This window comes from Phaethon aethereus (genome assembly GCF_964289735.1).
Source record: "Phaethon aethereus genome assembly, chromosome: 2".
In the NCBI taxonomy this organism is placed as follows: Eukaryota; Metazoa; Chordata; class Aves; order Phaethontiformes; family Phaethontidae; genus Phaethon; species Phaethon aethereus.
Genome location: NC_138582.1, coordinates 145,418,479 through 145,436,580, shown reverse-complemented (window position 1 = coordinate 145,436,580; position 18,102 = coordinate 145,418,479). Strand labels below are relative to the sequence as shown.

Sequence of the window (18,102 nt, the reverse complement as noted above, 5' to 3'; positions counted from 1 at the left end):
AAGTATAAAATGGCAGCAAACCCAGTCAGCAGCTTCTCTTGGTCTGGAGTTTTCCCAGGTAGATAAACAAAACAAAAACAAAACAAACATAAAGCTGCAATGGGAGCAGGACAAAGCCCTGGCCCTTGTGTTGCTCTGATTAAACTAAACTAGATTGATTTCATTGGATAAGCACATCACAATCACAAAATAAAAGATAAGTGCATAAAACCTCCAAATAATGATCTTTGCAAGAACAGCTATGTGGTTTGTATGGGACAGCGGCCTTGTCAGCTACACATCTTGTTCATTTATGGTTCATCTTCAGTCAGCATTATGATGCATTCACCTCACTGGAGTTTTGGCTGGATGACATGTGAGAGTCCAGGTTCTCCTTGCATTTCTCCAGATCATGAAAATATGGGTGAGAGAGAGCAACATAGGCAGATATTCTCTTGGCTGGATTGAACGCTAAGCATTTCTGTAAGTATGAAAAGAAGTTGGTTTTAACTGAAATGTACAGTTAACGGTGCTAACACTTGCATATATACATTAATGCATGCCATCTTCAATTTATGACCAGTATGAGATGCAACAGGGTCTCAGTAGGTGCTGCATGATAAGTTGACCATCCATATTAAAACAAGGAGTGGGGTCATAGTATATGAATATGGTACCCCCAAAGCTAATAGAAAATAACAAGTTAGAAGATTCAAGTATTCACAGTTTAGGAAATCCCAGAACTGGGATTTTCTTGAATTTCTGTCTTACAGACTGCAGGGAGCAACTATTCATGAACAACTTTTGAATCCCCTCAGTGCTCAATGCACTGTTCTTTGGTGGTTATACAGACATGGACGGCATCATAAGGTGTAAGTTCATTCCTAGGCTCAGCGTTTCTATAGGTGTTGGGTCTTTGACTTTATAGCCTTTGTATGCTAATGTTTTGTGTTCAGTTTCTCTCTCTTCTTCCTTGTTGTGCTTTGCTTGCCTTCTTTCCAGAGCCTTACCCCAACCTTTGTCCAGCCAGCACTTGAAATGTCTCCCATAGCCTTGCGTTTTAAACCTTGTTCTCTTTTCCTTTATTCACCTCCAGTAGTATTCTTCCTACTACCCTTGTCTAACCACTTCCTACTCCTACTTTCTTTTCTTATATCAGAATTTGTATCATTTAACTTCTGAAATTTAATTCAGCAACTTCCAGTCCTACTATCCCCTTTCATCTGTGGCTCCTAGTTCTCATCTCTTTGCCTACCAGGAACAGCTTCCCTTCCCACATCACCTTCTGGCATACACATTTGACTTCCTCCTCCTTCCTATCATGCCTCACACTCACTGAGCTCTCTGCCATATTTTATTCCTTGTTGTTCCCAGAATCTAATTCTTGTCCCACATCTAGCGTCCATTTCCAGGCTGCCTGCAAGAACAACAGATGTGTTTCTCCCCTGTCATTTCAAGTGTCCAGATGTAGTCCAGCTTACTGCAGCTCAGAGGTGCAGTCATAAGGACAATGGAGGACGATCTGCTGTTCTGTAGAGATAACATTGGCTGGAGATAGCAGTTCCTGAAGGGATGCACCAAGTCTTTCAAGAGTTGCACAGAGCCCACTCTACCAAGCCCATGTGAGCCAAGAACTTTTAAAGGCTTTCAGAGCACAAATTTAGTTAGATTTCAACAAGCACGTCAAAAGGCAAACTGAGGCAAAGCCATTCCCTATATTCCATTCCAGGACTGAACTTCAGGGCTGGGGTTTATAACATACCTATAAAAATGATGGAGATAATTTAATTGAATTCAGCGTTACCAGCTGTACCAGCACAATTTGTTTGCTTCTGTTCAATCCTGCTATTTGTAAGAGGCAATAATTGGTGAACTCCAAATGTCAAGTTTTCAGCATTCAGTAGAAGGCATGCAGATCTAATCTGTCTCTACAGCCTATTTTCTGCTTTATACTGGGTCCACTATACCATGAAAAATGGTAGATCAGTTTTTGTACTCATGTCAGGCTTACATTGTAAGAATGGCTGAATCAATGGCACAACAGTGGTCAGTAATGAGGATCTAAGCATAAGGTCTAAAGACAGGTCAAACAGGTACTTCCATGACGGTTTCCTAGTCTCCAACTAGTCTCAGCTCTGACACCTCTTGAGCCAAGGTGGTGTCTTTGTGCCATTGAAATTTAAACCTAAATTTCACAGATTTACATGCATTTTGTCTACCTACTTTTGAGCTTTTTTTTTAATATCTCCATTAAATGGAAACATAAATGTTTCTTGGCATTCTGCATGCACAGTGGGAACTATGAATCATGCGGCTTGAAGAACAACAAATAGAAACTCACAAGAAGCAAGTCTTTGCCCAGCTCATCAATATCTGGTACAAATTTTTCAATAGGTTGTGCTGGTCTGGAAGTGAAAGCATTTCTTGGAAGGGCAACATCATTAGGCCAGTCCTCTTCTTCAGGAAGTCCAATTACACTGGGAAAGGAAAAACATAATGTTAGGTCTGAACATTTATGCAGTCTCCCCTTTATATTGATTACACTGAGTGGCAGTTTACTTAAGTGTTTTTGTTTAAATGAGATTAATTGTACTGTAGTACAATGATCTCTATGAATAGAGGCGGATGACTGTAGGTCCTCAGTGTGCTTGGTGGAAATAATTTTGTGGCCAGCACTATTTTCTGTCCTAGATCTCAATTTTCTGAGCCTTTATGTTGAAAAAGGGCTGAGTGCTTTGGAAGAAAGTTGCTCAGCTCTTGACTGGATAGTGCAACATATGTCGCCCCAGGATGATTAAAAGCAGTAAGTTTCAAAGGGGAATTGCATGCAAGGATCTTTATTCACAAGAATAGGGACTGAGAGAAGAGTGTGGGTCAAGATGAGGGTAAGGCAATAAAAGGGATGTTTCATAATGCTTCAAAGCTATGTGCAGTAATTGTTGCCCAAATTTAAACAATTTATTTGCTTCACAATATGTGTTTTAAAGTCTCGATTCAGAAATGGCATAGAACTTGAGTGTCTTTGTGTTTTTACTTTCAATTGTATTTTAGTTTTTCTTTACCCTTTAACAGAATATTTTAATTTCTTTTCATAATTTATTTATTTATTCTTTAAAATCTAGAAGATGTTTATACTTATTAAATAATTATGCTAAGTTTTAAAACCCAAATAAATGAAATAATAGTAGGTAAACCTCTAATGATGGATCATGTCTCATACATTTTGTGTTTTATTCTGATGCTAATATTTGTAGTGTTGAAACGCCAGTTTCTGATGGAAATTCTGGAAAAGACCATACATTACTTGTCAGGTTTCGGGGAAAATAAATTTTTACAGCCTGTAAAATCAAGATTTTTAATGGAAACACTGGCAGGGTAAATCAAGAAAGAACATGAAAAAAGGTCACTGAATATTTGGGTCTGCACTAAGCCCAAAGCCACTAGGGAGCAGTATTGACCTTTCTTCTTAATGAGACTGGTAGTAAGACTGGGTGAGGCCATGGGCCACTTTGATGTAAATCATAGGTTACCTCAGTGAACTTAGTGGAATTACTCCACACCTACCTACACGGAATTTAGATTGTAATTTCGCTTACCTAAAATATCTTAGAAAATTAGTCTGTCCTCAAAGCAACAGCATGGCTAGAAGGGCAAAGCAATTAAAATCTCAGGACAATTTAGTTTTACTACATCTGAAGATATCACAGCTCTTGGGAAGTGGTAAGTTAAATCTGTGAGAAAAACAGAATTTGTTATCACCACAGGTACGGTGGGGGTATGGGGCAACTCCCTTGGCCATGGTGGTTAAAGCCATGTCATTAGCTGCTTGAGGATCTGGATCCCTATTAAATAGAATACAAATAGCACCGTATGAACATGGGGGAATGAAGTATTTTAAATAACAGTGAAGTTTAACCTCCCATTCAAATGTGTTTGGTTAGTCCCAGGTTTTTTACTGTTTGCATGAGAGAGCATGAACAGGGCAGAATAAGCACAGGCACAGGCAAAGCTAACAAAACAAAAAAAAAGGCAGCCTGTCAGACAGGTAGGGTGGACAAGACCAAGAGTGGAAAGGAGAGATATTTTTAGTTACACGCTCATGTAGTACTCAAAACTCTTAATAATGAATGTCTGAGTAGATGCCCTCACTCTGGTCTGGTAGCACTACCTTTTCAGTGACTAAGTTGGAGAGTATCTTAGATGAGTTTCACCTCCTGCCAAAGGTTCAGGCCTGGTCTTGAGAAACGCTGAGTACCTTCCACTCCCATTGATCACAATGGGAGACAAGTCTGCTCAAACCATTGCAGCGTTTAGCCTGAAATATGTTGAGGATATCCCACACGCTGATGGTGTCCTGGAAAAGTGGGAAATTGTTTTGGGCCACCTCTGAGGGATTTACCCTCAAATGTGGTGGAATTTTACCTGATGCAAATCAGAATGCACACGTAAAGCAAAGGTAGACCACAGCCCCATTATCTGAAAGAATGCATTGGTCCAGATTGCATGAAAATCCCAAAACTACTTTCTGTCCAAATTAGTCTGGAGGATGAGTCATTACTGTAGAAAGAAACAATCCTCCTACAAGAAGAGCTATGCCTAACTGTAGGGGGGTCTCCAGCTGTGGAAACACAAAATAAACACTATTTAGCATAACCCCCCCAGAACCCAAGAAAGAAACTTTTGAACTATTTAAGGAGAACTGCACAAATAAAGCAAAACCAAACTTTCTCTTAAAGTAGATGTGTAAAAAATTAGCATGGCATTTTCTCTTTTTGATGAATTTTTTTCTGCACAGGTAATCTCAGCCCCTAAGGATGGAAAGATCCCCGTCGGAGGCTGCCACTAGCAGCTATGCATTTAATCCTAGCCAAGTTAATTTTGATTTTTCCCCTTAAATGTCATAAATGAATCAAGATCCTTAAAAAAATCACAGCTATGTCTTTTTTAACTATGAAATGTTGTATGTATCAAAACTGTCTTCATTTAATAAAGGAGAATGTTGTAGCACTAACAGAGTAGCTTTGGCAGAAAAAGAAAAAGTAAACTTTAAGGACTGATTTTTCTGGATTGGGCAGGAAGAGCTGTTCAGCGCATGACAAATTAACCACGCAAGTGAGTCACATACACTGGTATGGTATGCAGGAAAGGGAAGTCAACTGTGTGAAATCAAGACCTGCAATTTAGGAACCTCGTATTAAATGATGAAAATGCTTAGAAACAGATCTGTTATGATTTGAGAACTAGAAAAATGGTTAAACAGAGAAATTAATTATTTGTTCTGTTTAAGCTTTTGTCCCTAGAAATTTTACTATCTTCTCTTTGGAATATCTCCAAGAGAATAATATTTCAGCCTTCTCACTCTCTCTTTGCTTATGTATTTCTTATTTCATCCAAATCCCTAGATCCCTGCAGCCCCTCCATATGAAAAGGGAAGACAGAGGTACAGAGGCAAATGGGCATTCATTCTCTGGAGTGGGACCAGCCCTGTGTGGCTTTGATTTCCTAACTACATGATATGTACATCAGGTCTTAAATTTACACAGTTCTTATAAATTCAGAAACATTCCTTGCTCTGGAGAGCTTTTAAAAGAAAAAGTGATATGATCCTACTTAATTATCATATTGATAATATCTGTAACTTAATTTTTTGGTTTTTTTAAGTAAGAACATATGCTAGGAGAGAATTATTCTACCTCAGTCAGTTTGGAGCCTCCCCACCTCCTCAATGTATTTGATGTATTTGAAGAAAAACACAAATTCCTAAAACTGTAAAATGGTTCTGAAATAAAGCCAATTAGTTCATCTCCAACACAGCACATGTTAAAATGCTGATATTCCTTCTGTTCTCACAGTTACACTCTCAACCAAAATATGGACTGTTAATAATTTTAACAGGCTACGCAGTATATTTTAAAAGCTAAAATATTTTCTTATGTACAGAAGTCTTTTCTGCAAAGAAGCTGTTGGTAATAATCTTAGAAATTTCAGTTTAATAAGAATTTTAAAGTATTCAAATGTTCGTTTCTGAAATACACACAGAAATTACTAGAAAATAAAACTTCTGCATTTGTTTATGAAAACAGAACCTCTTGGATCTAACTGTTTAGGAATATGCATGAATGGTATATGCACAATATGTTTAAGAGATTTAAAAAGCCCAGAACAGAAATCTCTCATAACTTCCTGATGATGGCTGTTAGTTCTGCAGAACTATATTCCATGTTGCTTCCTCCTCCCACTCTGACACAGAATACACGGAAATATCATGTTGCATACGGTGGTAGCAATAGGAAATATGTTCTAGGAATACTTTGTTCTAGTCACATTATTGCATAAAAACATGGCAAAGAAACCTCAGTGTTTCAATGTTAAACAGATATTGACATAATGCAACTAGTTATTACTTACTCAAAGATTTTTCCAAGCTGATCAACATCGGAGTTTCCACGGAAGAGTGGTCTGAAAGAATAAAGAAATATTTTGAAGATGTGAGTTGCTTTAATTAATGTGAATTCATATTTGTCATTGACAGCTGCCAATGTAGGGTGAAAATGTGTTATTTTTTTTGAGGCCTCACTTCTTCTGCCTTTATGTTTATCCAGTCTGTAAGTGTACCTTTCCAGTTTCTACTAAAAATGATTAAAAAGGGGACAGATGAGACATTTTGAATATGCTACTTTTGAAAATTTAATTGCATCCTTTAACATTAATAACTTTCTCTCTCCCAACTAATACTATCCTATAAATTGTATCATTAACAAAATAGTTTTCACTGTAAAGATCATACTTAAATAGCTGTTTAGAGATACAAAAAAAGAGTGAATGTCATGCAATTCATTAAAAATTAAATTTCTTGTATATTGTATATTGGAAATGTGCTCCTAAGCTTAAGGGGCCAAATAAATGATAATGGATTTATGAAGGTCTGTAAGGAATGGGGTGTGAAACGGTACAGAATTTACCTTGAAGGAGAGGAATACTTCTGCTGCATAAATAAAGATATGTTCAGGAAAGAAACAAATTAATAGGCTGAATGTCCAAAGGTTTTCAGAAAAAACAGCAACTAAAAATACTTTCAGAAAGTGGTACACACTTTTTCTTTTCAAAGTGCAATTTAAAATATTTTCACTCATCATTTATAAAATACTATCACCCCACAGTGCCTAAGTAAAATATGAAATTCAGATTTGTATGGCTGTACGGCTGTATTGACATCTTTGTGTTGAATTCAGTAAGGTGATCAACAGCGGAATCTTATGTTTAAACTTCCAAGACATTCCAACAGGTCACCGACGGATGATTAAGGATCCAGCAAAGAATGAGAGCATCTGTGAAGATCAGGCCCCAGACGTCGTATACCGTTTTGGTTCAACAAATGATAGATTACTGCAGGAAATGCAGTTCAGACACACTGTAAACTGAGATACGAACTTGGGTCAGCTGGTAGCCAGGCTGCCCCTCTCCTCTGCAGCACAGCTCTCGGAGTACAGTACATGCTGTAAACTTATGGTTAGAGTTTCCAAAATTGTTCAGCTGAGACCTGGTGACTTGACAAACACTGCATATTTCCATGTTTTCACTGAAGCTTTTGGTTATGGAGAAATGCCAGTTCTCCTGCCTCTCTCTGCATACTCCTTTTCTTCCATCTGATAAATGTCCTTAACAGCAGTGATAGCCAAAGACATCATTCCATTGTTTCACTCCCATCTACAGTGGGAGAACAAAGAGTACTCAGCTATAGTCATTCCACTCCCACCTGGAGGATCTGGATCTCCTTTTGCTAACCATGAGGTCATTCTTTACATCTTGACATTCACATAGACAATAGAGCTCCATGTAACTGCTTATTTTGCGCGTCCACACCAAATACAGTAAGTAGACCCAGAGCACTGTGACATTTCTCAGTTAGACATAATAATGTCTGCAGAAACCTCTGCCACCAAGACAAAGAGCAGAGCAATAACTGCAAGAAATATTGACCATCTTTGATGAACTAAATGAGCATTTTGTCTCCTTTATGTTTGCTGCCATTCAGGTCACCTCATATCAATTTAAACTGCAAAACTGCTTTGTGCAGGGATGTTGAGAGAACAATTTCATCAAGTCTGATTTGAAACAATATGACATCAGATTGAAACTGATGGGGTAAAATGTGGTAGGCTGTTACCTGTCTATAAAGAGCTTTATTTATTTTGACTCTGAATAACTAATAAATAATGGTATGTGCTGCTTCCCAGATATACATGATATTTACTAACTGCAGCCTCTTTAACAAGACCATTTCAACTCACAGAGGTTTCTGTATTTTTTTTAAGCTTTAAGGTATCCAGCACTACTGGCTCCTACAAAAATGCAAAGCTTAACTTCACTCAGACAGGAGCATCTAGTTCTGCTGTAAGTGTTTCAAAGTGGTCAGTAGCTACCATCCTAGTATTGTTTGTGGCAGCTCTCCACTCTTCCACCACTCCATCTCTTCCAAAGTCAGACAATATGACAACCTTAGATATTTTTTTGAATGACTGCTTGAAATCATTAACATACAGTTACTTTGTGTATCTAATTTTGGCTCCAGCATTAGAATACTGGTGCCCTTTAAACTAATCAAATCTACACAATCAAATAATCCTATCCATGCAAATGGAAAGCATGTTTTAAAATGTATGCTGAACCTTGCGTTAATGTGAAAGCTTGGCAAAGTTAGCCTTGTTTGCAAATCACCTTAGGCAGTGTCATGCCAAAACAAGTATGATTCCTGGGATTTTTAAGGGAGGTTTTTCCCATCGCTGCTGCTGTCTCAGATTCACTAAGGGCTGAAGCAAGAATTTAAATTCTTTTGAATATATAATTATACAACACAAGGTGACCTTCCAACATACTTTGATATTTCATCATAATGGAGTGTTATTAATTCATCTTTCAGCCTCCTATCCATCCCACCATCATGACTACAACAGAATGCCAACTCCAGGCTAGGCACCACTAATGTAATGAATTTTGCCTCATGAATTTTGGCTGGAGGTTCAATTGGAATATTGGACGGATGATTGGGGAAGTAGATCCACTTAATCAGCAGCTGTATGAAGATCTTGTCTCACATTTTGGCACTAGTTACTCTTTAGAAATTACTTGCCAGCACTGCCAGTCCAGTATACAGGCAGAATACTTTCACCTTCCACTAAACTTTCTATTCTTAAAGGTGGACATCAGCTCTCCCAGTAGCACTGAACTGGGAGCACGCTCAGCAGGCACAGAAATGTAAAAATTCACCTTTGTTCTTGGTATCTTTCACTTGACTCACTCACCCACTCACTCCCTGAGGTTTATTTATGCAAGTTGAATCCAGAAGTCCTTACTTGGGGATATGTTCTCTCTGTGATGATAATCTGTGTAAGACTGGTTAAACTCTGAGTCTCATTTTGTAGAATTCCTTATTTTTTCGTTGGGAAAGGCATGGAGCTGGATTTATCTCCTGTGGCAGAAGACGTGAGTCTGTCCTCTGACTTCGAAGAACTCCTAAAATCTGTGTGTATGTGTCTCATGAAAGAGGGATATTCCAATGGAGGAAAGAGCTATCCATGGGGATACACTTGCCTTTTGTGTGGTTTCTTGATCCTCTCAAACTTCCCTGACTTTGCTTGCTACAAAATCCATGCTCTGAGGGCTCCAACATCATTGCTGTTACAAAACACACACTTGAGTAGGGAAGAAGACTTATATTGCACATCAGACAGTTAATTTCCCTATTTGCTCAAGAAGTCTCAGATGTTGTTGTGTCCCCATAATTTCCTATTTTTGTTGGTTGTTGCTTCTTTGATTTTTTTGGATAGATGGAAGGAGGGAAATGCTACATGGAATCTGCAGCTGTCCATCTTGTTTGACCACTCCTTCTCTAGGCCTTGGAGCTAGACTGTTATCTACTGCCTCTGGAGTGGTGTCCACTGAATGGAGGAAAACCCCTTTCATATCTAGTATGCAGACCAGAATGCCCTTAGCCTACAGGTGTGTAGATGAGTTGGAAGCTCTATATTACTACCTTGTCCTGCTAAAATAAATTCCTAGTGAGTCAATAAGCATGTACCTTAGTTCCTGAGGTACAAAATGTGCAGCTGCACAATTAAATGGGTATTAGCTATGAGTCTGCATTGTGACTATTTTCACAGGACAAATCTATCTACCTTTTTATATGGCAGTCCAACACAAAGATGCATATAACTCCTGGGCTGCATGAGGAACAGTGTTGCCAGCAGGGAGGTGATCCTTCCCCTCTGCTCAGAAGTGGTGAGGCCACACCCAGAGCGCTGGGTCCAGTTCTGGGTCCCCCAATACAAGAGAGATATGGGCATACTGGAGAGAGACCAGCAAAGGGCCATGACAGTGACTAAGAGACTGGAGCATCTGACATGAGGAAAGTCTGAGGCAGCTGTGACTGTTTAGCCTAGAAAAGAGAAGGCTCAGGGGTGATGTTCTTAATATATATAAATACTGGAAGGGAGGGTGCAAAGAAGACAGAGACAGGCTTTTTTCAGTGGTGCCGAGTGACAGGACAAAAGGCAATGAGCACAAACAGAAGCACAGGAGGTTCCCTGGAAAGCCGTTTTTACTGTGAGGATGACTGAGCACTGGCATAGTTTGCCCAAAGAGGTTGGAGATACTCAAAATCCATCTAGACATGGTCCTGGGCAGCTGGTTCTAGGTGGCCCTGCTTGAGCAGGGGGGTTGGACCAGGTGATCTCCAAAGATCCCTTCCAACCCCATCCATTCTTTGATTCTGTGATAATACAGGTCACAACATATGGTTGCAATGTAAAACCTCACAAATCCTGAAAACGTTACCAGCTTATAGTTTAGAAGGGCTTGCAGCACTAATCTTCTGGCCGAAAGGCCCTCATGCTTAAATGTATCTGAACAAATTAGATTTCGCCTAATTTGGCTCTCTTCTCTTGTCCAAAAGAATATACTCACCTAATGTTATTGTTTCATGCTGAGTTTAACCTTCACCAAATATTCTATCTATCTGAAGTGGATCTGAAGTCTGAAGGTTGAGCACTTTATTTTATAGACACTGTGTTTCATGTGTGTGCTACTTAGTAAAAACTGAGATATAAACATTTCCTAAGCAAGTCTCCATAAACAAATTTTTCCTGATGCAACTCCACGGACATGCCAAAGCAATTCTAGAAGTATTGTATACAGTGACAATGCAATGACATCCAAGAGATAAATGAGTTTTGACTGTACACTGGCCACATTACTTCTAGACTTTACCTTCAAACTTTGGTCTACAAAGCAAAGAAGGTTTGTAATTTTTCATATGAAAAATTAGAATTTTCATAAAGCTTGGAATTAAAGATATTGATAAGCACTGCTCTAGCCTATATTGCAGTGCAAACACAAGGAAAAAATAGTCTAATAAAACCACATGCACTGAGGCACAGGAGAAGATTTCTGCAGGTTTCTTGATAGTGGTTGACATTTTGAACCAGTTAGTGACACTCTGATTGGAAACTATTTTTCAGTTTCTGACATTGAGTTACTAAACTACAGTTAAAATACGTGGAAAAAAGGTCATATGAAGAAAAACAGTATTGAAGAGGGAAAAAAAGTCAAGAAATGCTATTTCTAACCAAAACATATTACAGAGCTGTCATGACAATTCTAGAGTTGCCAATACAATTGCTTCCAAGGCTTGATAAGCCTTGTATCTTTCCAGTGATGTAAGAAATAACTTCCAAAATGACTATCTGGATTCTTTCTGCTAGTCCATTTGCTTAGTGTGGTGACAACAGGAGTTGGGAATCATATCCCCTTCCTTGTTACCACAGAAAAACAGTAAGAATAATCTCTTGATCACTGACTTGAATATATACAATATTCTCAGTGAAAAGTCTGTATATTGGCAAACAACATGTACTCAGTGAAGTCACACAAGAACTCCCTAAAATGAAAAGAGCATCATGGGTGGGAAAGGTACAACTTGCTTTTTGGTCAAGTAGGGCTTAGACAGTCTGGTTGAAGAGATGGCAAGGAGCAGTGTTGGGAAGAAAAGCAGCGATTTCAGAGCAGGTAGCTGCTGCTTTGAAGGCATTAGACAAGATGGAGGAGGTGTTGAAATGTCAATGATAATTTGACATAGTGGAAAGAAAAATGTAAAGGGAAAGAATATAGCAGCAGTTCATGGAAGTGGTAAAAGGAATTTTAGAAGTTGGTAAGGTTGTAGAAGTTAAGTCTAGCAGTTTGTATGTCTGTGTGTGTAAGAGCAACAAGGTGATGGTGAAGAAAGTAAAATAGCTGAAGCCAAGAAATATTTGCCAAGGAATCCTGCATCGTGCCACGGGAAACCTGCCAAACTACATAGTCTGTGACTCAGAGATATATTTAAATGATGTGTTTTTTTTCTTTTCATATTACAAAATGTGAATAGCTGGCAAATAATTTTGTCAGATTCTTAGTTATTTGTTATGAAGAAAATATTTTCATTTTTAGAATTAAAAACAAATAAGACCTAAAACTAGAATTATGAGATGACTAGAAATAACATCATCTGGACTGTGCTCTGGAAACCTTTATTCAGAGGGATTATTTCTGAGCTGATTCCTCACTCTTGTTCCCACCACTGTTTCTCTTTGACAGATCCCCTGGACAACTCTGTACTGGACAGGTATGAAAAGAGAAACTAAGGTAAGATGAAAGGACAATATATGTATCACTGTTTAAAGATGAAGATCTTTGGCCCTTCTGATAGGTAAAATGAATATGGTACACTGTAAAACTTTACTCTGAAAACAGGCCACAGCTGACAACATTGCATGCTCTGGACAGTTACCCACTTCCAGTCACAAGTGACTTGCCTCAGCTGTTGTGCAATTCAGAGTTATCATTTTAAATGTAACATTTTTTGTACTTCTTCTGCTCCTTTCCCTTTAATAATATATTTGTGTGGGTGGGTGCCAGACACAGCATAGGAAGAAGTTACTTCATGTAGAGCTATTATATTTGATTACAAATGGTTCAAAACTTTCAAGAAACTTCTCTTCTCCTACATATAAGAAGAAAGATGACATAGATAAACATTACGACTGAGGAAATACTCTTCAGCTAAAATCTGACAAAAAACAGATCAGTCATCTTTTTTTAATTTTAGTCTTTAACAGCCAAATTTTTTTACTCTAAATCTATCATTCTTGAAGTAGGAGAGTACCACAATCGTGAATAACATCTCTAAGTTCATTGGAGCTATGTCAGTATTAAACTATTATTAGATCAAATGCATCAAAATAATTGCAATAATTATCATTTTCTCTGGAGTTTCTCATGTCACCTGGTAGATGGAAGCAGATAAAGGAAAACCGGTAGTTTCTGAAAAACTACTGCAAACTTCCAGTGCTGTAGGTTGTTGAATTTGCTCACCATTCCTATTTAAAATGAAGTAAATGAATTCTAAAACTAAAGATAATATTCTGACCCTTACAGGCACATACAGTCTATTTCCTAAGAAACATATGGGACTTCTGCCTGAATGGAGAAAGCAAGGTGCTTTCTGAGCTGTCTGTAGACACAAGCCAATAAGGAAAAGACCCAGCTGGGACAGCAAGCTTCTAGGACACTGTCCATGTACAGGTCCAAAGCTGCTAGAAATGTGGCTAGCAGCTGCAAGCCATTGGTGTACAAGAGGAAGTAAAATAGAAAAGAATATTAATAGTGAGAGAGAACACATGAAAAATTAAAAAACACATTAAAATATTAGACATAATTTTGGCAATCCACTTTGGATTGCTCACCAGATGAACGTTTCCTGGTGTGGGTTTTCAGCATGAAAAGTTTGCACTGCTTTGCTGCAAATGATTGTATGACATGGAGATGCTGGACTTTCTGAGGGTTTTCAACATGCAGGTTGGCAGACCGGGAAAAGCCAGAGTTGTAAAGTGGACCAGTCACAAGAAATTTGCAGATTCATATGCATGTTCGCTTTGCATGCATAGCTGAAAGGGAAACGTTAGTAAAAGAGAAACCAAACAGAGGCACTGTTTACAGCTTTACGACCAAAGTAAGGCCAGCCTACTGTGTAGATTCAGTTGTTGATTAAAAATACAGCAAAAAGCAAGAGAAAGAGCATAAATGAGAGGAAATATAAGCATATGCAAAGCTCCCCTAGGAACTGGGCAAAAGAAGGTCTTCTTCTGTGTTCTTAACATTTGCTTGACACCTTTCATGCAAATATTATGTTTCAAGGTCCCAGGTGGCCTTGGAGCAGAGTGATGGGCCTCGTCCCCCACCACTGACATAAAAGGGAGCTTTACCACAAACATCAGTGACCCCAGGATCAAGCCAAGTGATATCTGGTTTCACAACCTCTTATAAGAAAAAAAAAAAAGGTACTTCAACAGAAGGATACACATGTATATATAGAACTCAAAAAGTAAGGTAAATCCAGATATTATCTTTGAACAGAATATGCTCTAACATGGGCAGACCTCATCTGTTTGTGGGCAGAACTGCTTCAGCATTCATCGTTTAACACTACTTTTTGAAATGGAAGAGCCTTGACAGGTTGAGCGTCCTTCACTTTATACCCTCAGCACGCACGTCAGTTTTCTTATCTGTGGACGTTTGCTTCTCCAGAAGATTTGTAGGTTTATTTCACCAAGGCTTTAAGAGTCATTATCTCAGCTTAGGGAGCATGATATAACAGTGGCATTTTGAAAACTGTCCCAACATTTGAAGCAAATACTGGAAATACATACACAAACTGACCTTGGAAAAAGGGAAAGGAAAAAAAAATGTATGGTCTCTGCTTGGAGTGGAAAAAGAAGCATTCCTCTTGTTTGTACTGACAGTTCTACCAGCAATGTGATTTAACTGTTTGTCTGTTAAACACCCACCTCATCACTGCACACAGTTAAGTTACATCTATCTCGTCAGTCAGCAGTTGAAGTTTAATTATATCACTAAACTGCAGGCTTCTGCATTTTTATAGCAGAAAGAACTGCTGGTACGACAAATACAATATGGTCGTGCTCTTCCCATGATCATTTATTTAGTTTTCTGTATTTTCTTCTCTTTCATGAATCTATTTCATATCCCCTTCCTAAACTTGCACTCTCTAAAACTGCCACGCTGCGTTGATCTTCTTGTACAACTCAGTTTTAGGGTTTGAAGGCAGTATCTGAGCTGTGGATTAGATAAAGGTTGTCCTATGTGGATGGATAGGAGCCAAGAGGGCTCCTTCCTCTCCAGTTCAGTCACATAAGCAATGGTGCAAATCAGTGCACAGGATGCTGTGTGCAGGCAGCGCGTGTGTGCATGCAGAGCTCAGGAAAATCCTCACTTCCAGGTATTTGTGCCTGTGAACAAATTTGCCCATATTTTCTTTGAAAAGACCTAAATAATCCTTCCAGAGCATGCCAGAGCTGTTTTTCACCACTCCTTTAATTTAGCTCATAATTTACTCACTTAAAAATCTAGAAGACAGCACTCCAAAATGACACTTTTTAGTCAGATTTTGAAGGTGCTTTTTAATGTTGTATTTTAAAGAAGTGGTTTTAAAACATTTATATCACAGCAGAGGGCCTAACTTCAAGGTAAGGAATAGGAGTTTAAGTCTGTTCCTAGTCTTTATCAATTACGCAAATGAAATGAAAGCAAGCTTCTACATGAAATATCTACTCCTTTATCCTGTATGAAATTTCATTGTGAAAATACATTCAAATTACAATTTTCAGAGATACAGAATTAATATTTTATAGTTCTGCAAGTTTTCTTGCAATGCCAAGATGACTCTTGAGAAAGCTCATCAGTTGACATTTAGCATATTTACTGATCTAAAAAAAACTTTTAAAATGGACTTTGCTCTGAGAGGGCCTCTAGTGCTGGAACTAGTTTTAATCAAGGGGATATGTAATAGGTTTTCATGCTGAAGACCTCTAATTAAAATCCAAGTCATGTTCCACAAACTGAATATATTCTCAATCAGATTGCTTTCCCAGGAAAGCTTTAAACTAAAAGATTTTGTACCATTAGGTTGATTCCTCTTGGAATAAACTCTTTTTAACCAAATGATAACAGTGTTGTCATTCTTGTATCAGCTGAAAGTCTATGCACACATAACGTGCATAGGAAACGAACTCTTACCTACCCCTGATTCTTCTATAACAAAGGAGAAGCAAGTTAATGCAAAAGAAACAGACACATTGCACATACTGGTTCACTCCATCTGCCCAAAGATACTCAGCAAATTAGCATCCAAGTATGTGTTCCCAGGTTTTCACAGAATCACAGAATCACTAAGGTTGGAAAGAACCTTCAAGATCAAGTCCAACCATTAATCCAGCGCCACCATGTCCCCTAAATCATGTCCTGAAGTGCCACATCCACACGTTTTTTGAACACTTTCAGAGATGGCGACTCCACCACCTCCCTGGGCAGCCTGTTCCAATGCCTGACCACCCTCTCGGTGAAGAAATTTTTCCTACTATCCAATCTAAACCTCTTCTGGTGCAACTTGAGGCCATTTCCTCTCGTCCTATTGCTGGTTACTTGGGAGAAGGGACCAACACCCTTGTCGCCACAACCCCCTTTCAGGTAGTTGTAGAGAGTAATAAGGTCTCCCCTCAGCCTCCTCTTCTCCAGACTAAACAACCCCAGTTCCCTCAGCCGCTCCTCATGAGACTTGTGCTCCAGACCCCTCACCAGCTTTGTTGCCCTTCTCTGTTCATGCTCCAGCACCTCAGCATCCTTCTTGTAGTGAGGGGCCCAAAACTGAACACAGGATTCAAGCAGCGGCCTCACCAGTGCTGAGTACAGGGGCACAATCACTTCCCTACTCTGGCTGGCCACACTATTTCTGATACAGGCCAGGACGCTGTTGGCCTTCTTGGCCACCTGGGCACACTGCTGGCTCATGTTCAGCCAGCTGTCAACAGCACCCCCAGGTCCTTTTCTGCCAGGCAGCTCTCCAGCCACTCCTCCTCAAGCCTGTAGCGTTCCATGGGGTTGTTGTGGACGAAGTGCAGGACCTGGCATTTGGCCTTATTAAACTTCATACAGTTGACCTCTGCCCATCGATCCAGCCTGTCCAGATCCCTCTGCAGTGCCCTCCTATGCTCCAGCAGATCAACACTCCCACCCAAATTGGTGTCATCTGCAAACTTACTGAGGGAGCACTCGATCCCCTCATCCGGATCATCAATAAAGATATTGAACAAGACCGGCCCCAGAACTGAGCCCTGGGGAACACCACTTGTGACCAGCCGTCAGCTGGATTTAACGCCATTCACCACAACTCTCTGGGCTCGGTCATCCACCCAGTTCCTCACCCAGCGAAGAGTAAAGCCATCCAAGCCACGAGCCAGGAGAATGCTGTGGGAGACGCTGTCAAAAGCTTTACTAAAGTCCAGGTAGACAACGTCCACAGCCTTTCCTTCATCCACTAGGCGGGTCACCTGGTCATAGAAGGAGATCAGGCTGATCAAGCAGGACCTGCCTTTCATGAACCCGTGCTGGCTGGGCCTGATCCCTTGGTCGTCCTGCACATGCCCTGTGAGCACTCTCAAGACGAACCGCTCCATGATCTTCCCCGGTACGGAGGTCAGGCTGACAGGCCTGTGGTTCCCAGGATCCTCCTTCCGGCCTTTCTTGTAGATGAGTGTCACATTGGCAAGCCTTTCTATTTTTTTTTTTTTTTTCTCAATAATGCTAAGCAAGGAGATTGACAGAGTGAAGTATATCCTATAGATAAAAGGGCTTGTACTCTAAATACGTAATGTAAAATCATGAGAAAGGACAGGGTTATAAATGATGGCTTAGTTCCACCATTATGGTTTACACATAAAATGGTACATCTATTTGACTAAATTAGTAGTCTAACTTTTTTTTTTTTTTTTTTTTTAAATTCCAGATCTGGGAAGAGTAAGGCAGAAAAGCAAATATCCAACTATAAAAGCATTGGAAAAAAAAATCTGAAAGACAAAATCTTTTCTGTCATCTGCAGTAGTGCAGTGACAGAGTGATAATGAAGTAACAGCGGCCATGCATGGGCACTTCCTGAGACTTCAGAAAAGAGAGCTCCGATAGATGTCAAATTTCCATATTTGAAGGGAGACATTGAATTAAAAATGTTCTACACAA

General features: G+C 39.4%; 1 protein-coding gene across 2 annotated transcripts in view; it reads right to left on the bottom strand.

Annotated features, from left to right (window-relative positions):
• Nucleotides 1–313: 313 nt before the first annotated feature.
• Nucleotides 314–18,102, bottom strand: part of CDK6 (cyclin dependent kinase 6) — a gene marked incomplete at both ends in the record, with an annotated part of 128,315 nt that continues 110,526 nt past the window's right edge. The window contains 3 exons of one of the 2 annotated variants that reach the window (XM_081996989.1): nucleotides 314–460; nucleotides 2,321–2,456; nucleotides 6,388–6,438. In XM_081996989.1, coding sequence (XP_081853115.1) covers nucleotides 314–460; nucleotides 2,321–2,456; nucleotides 6,388–6,438 — 334 coding nt within the window. The remainder of the gene's footprint in view (nucleotides 461–2,320; nucleotides 2,457–6,387; nucleotides 6,439–18,102) is intronic. The other variant, XM_081996990.1, reaches the window with a different exon arrangement.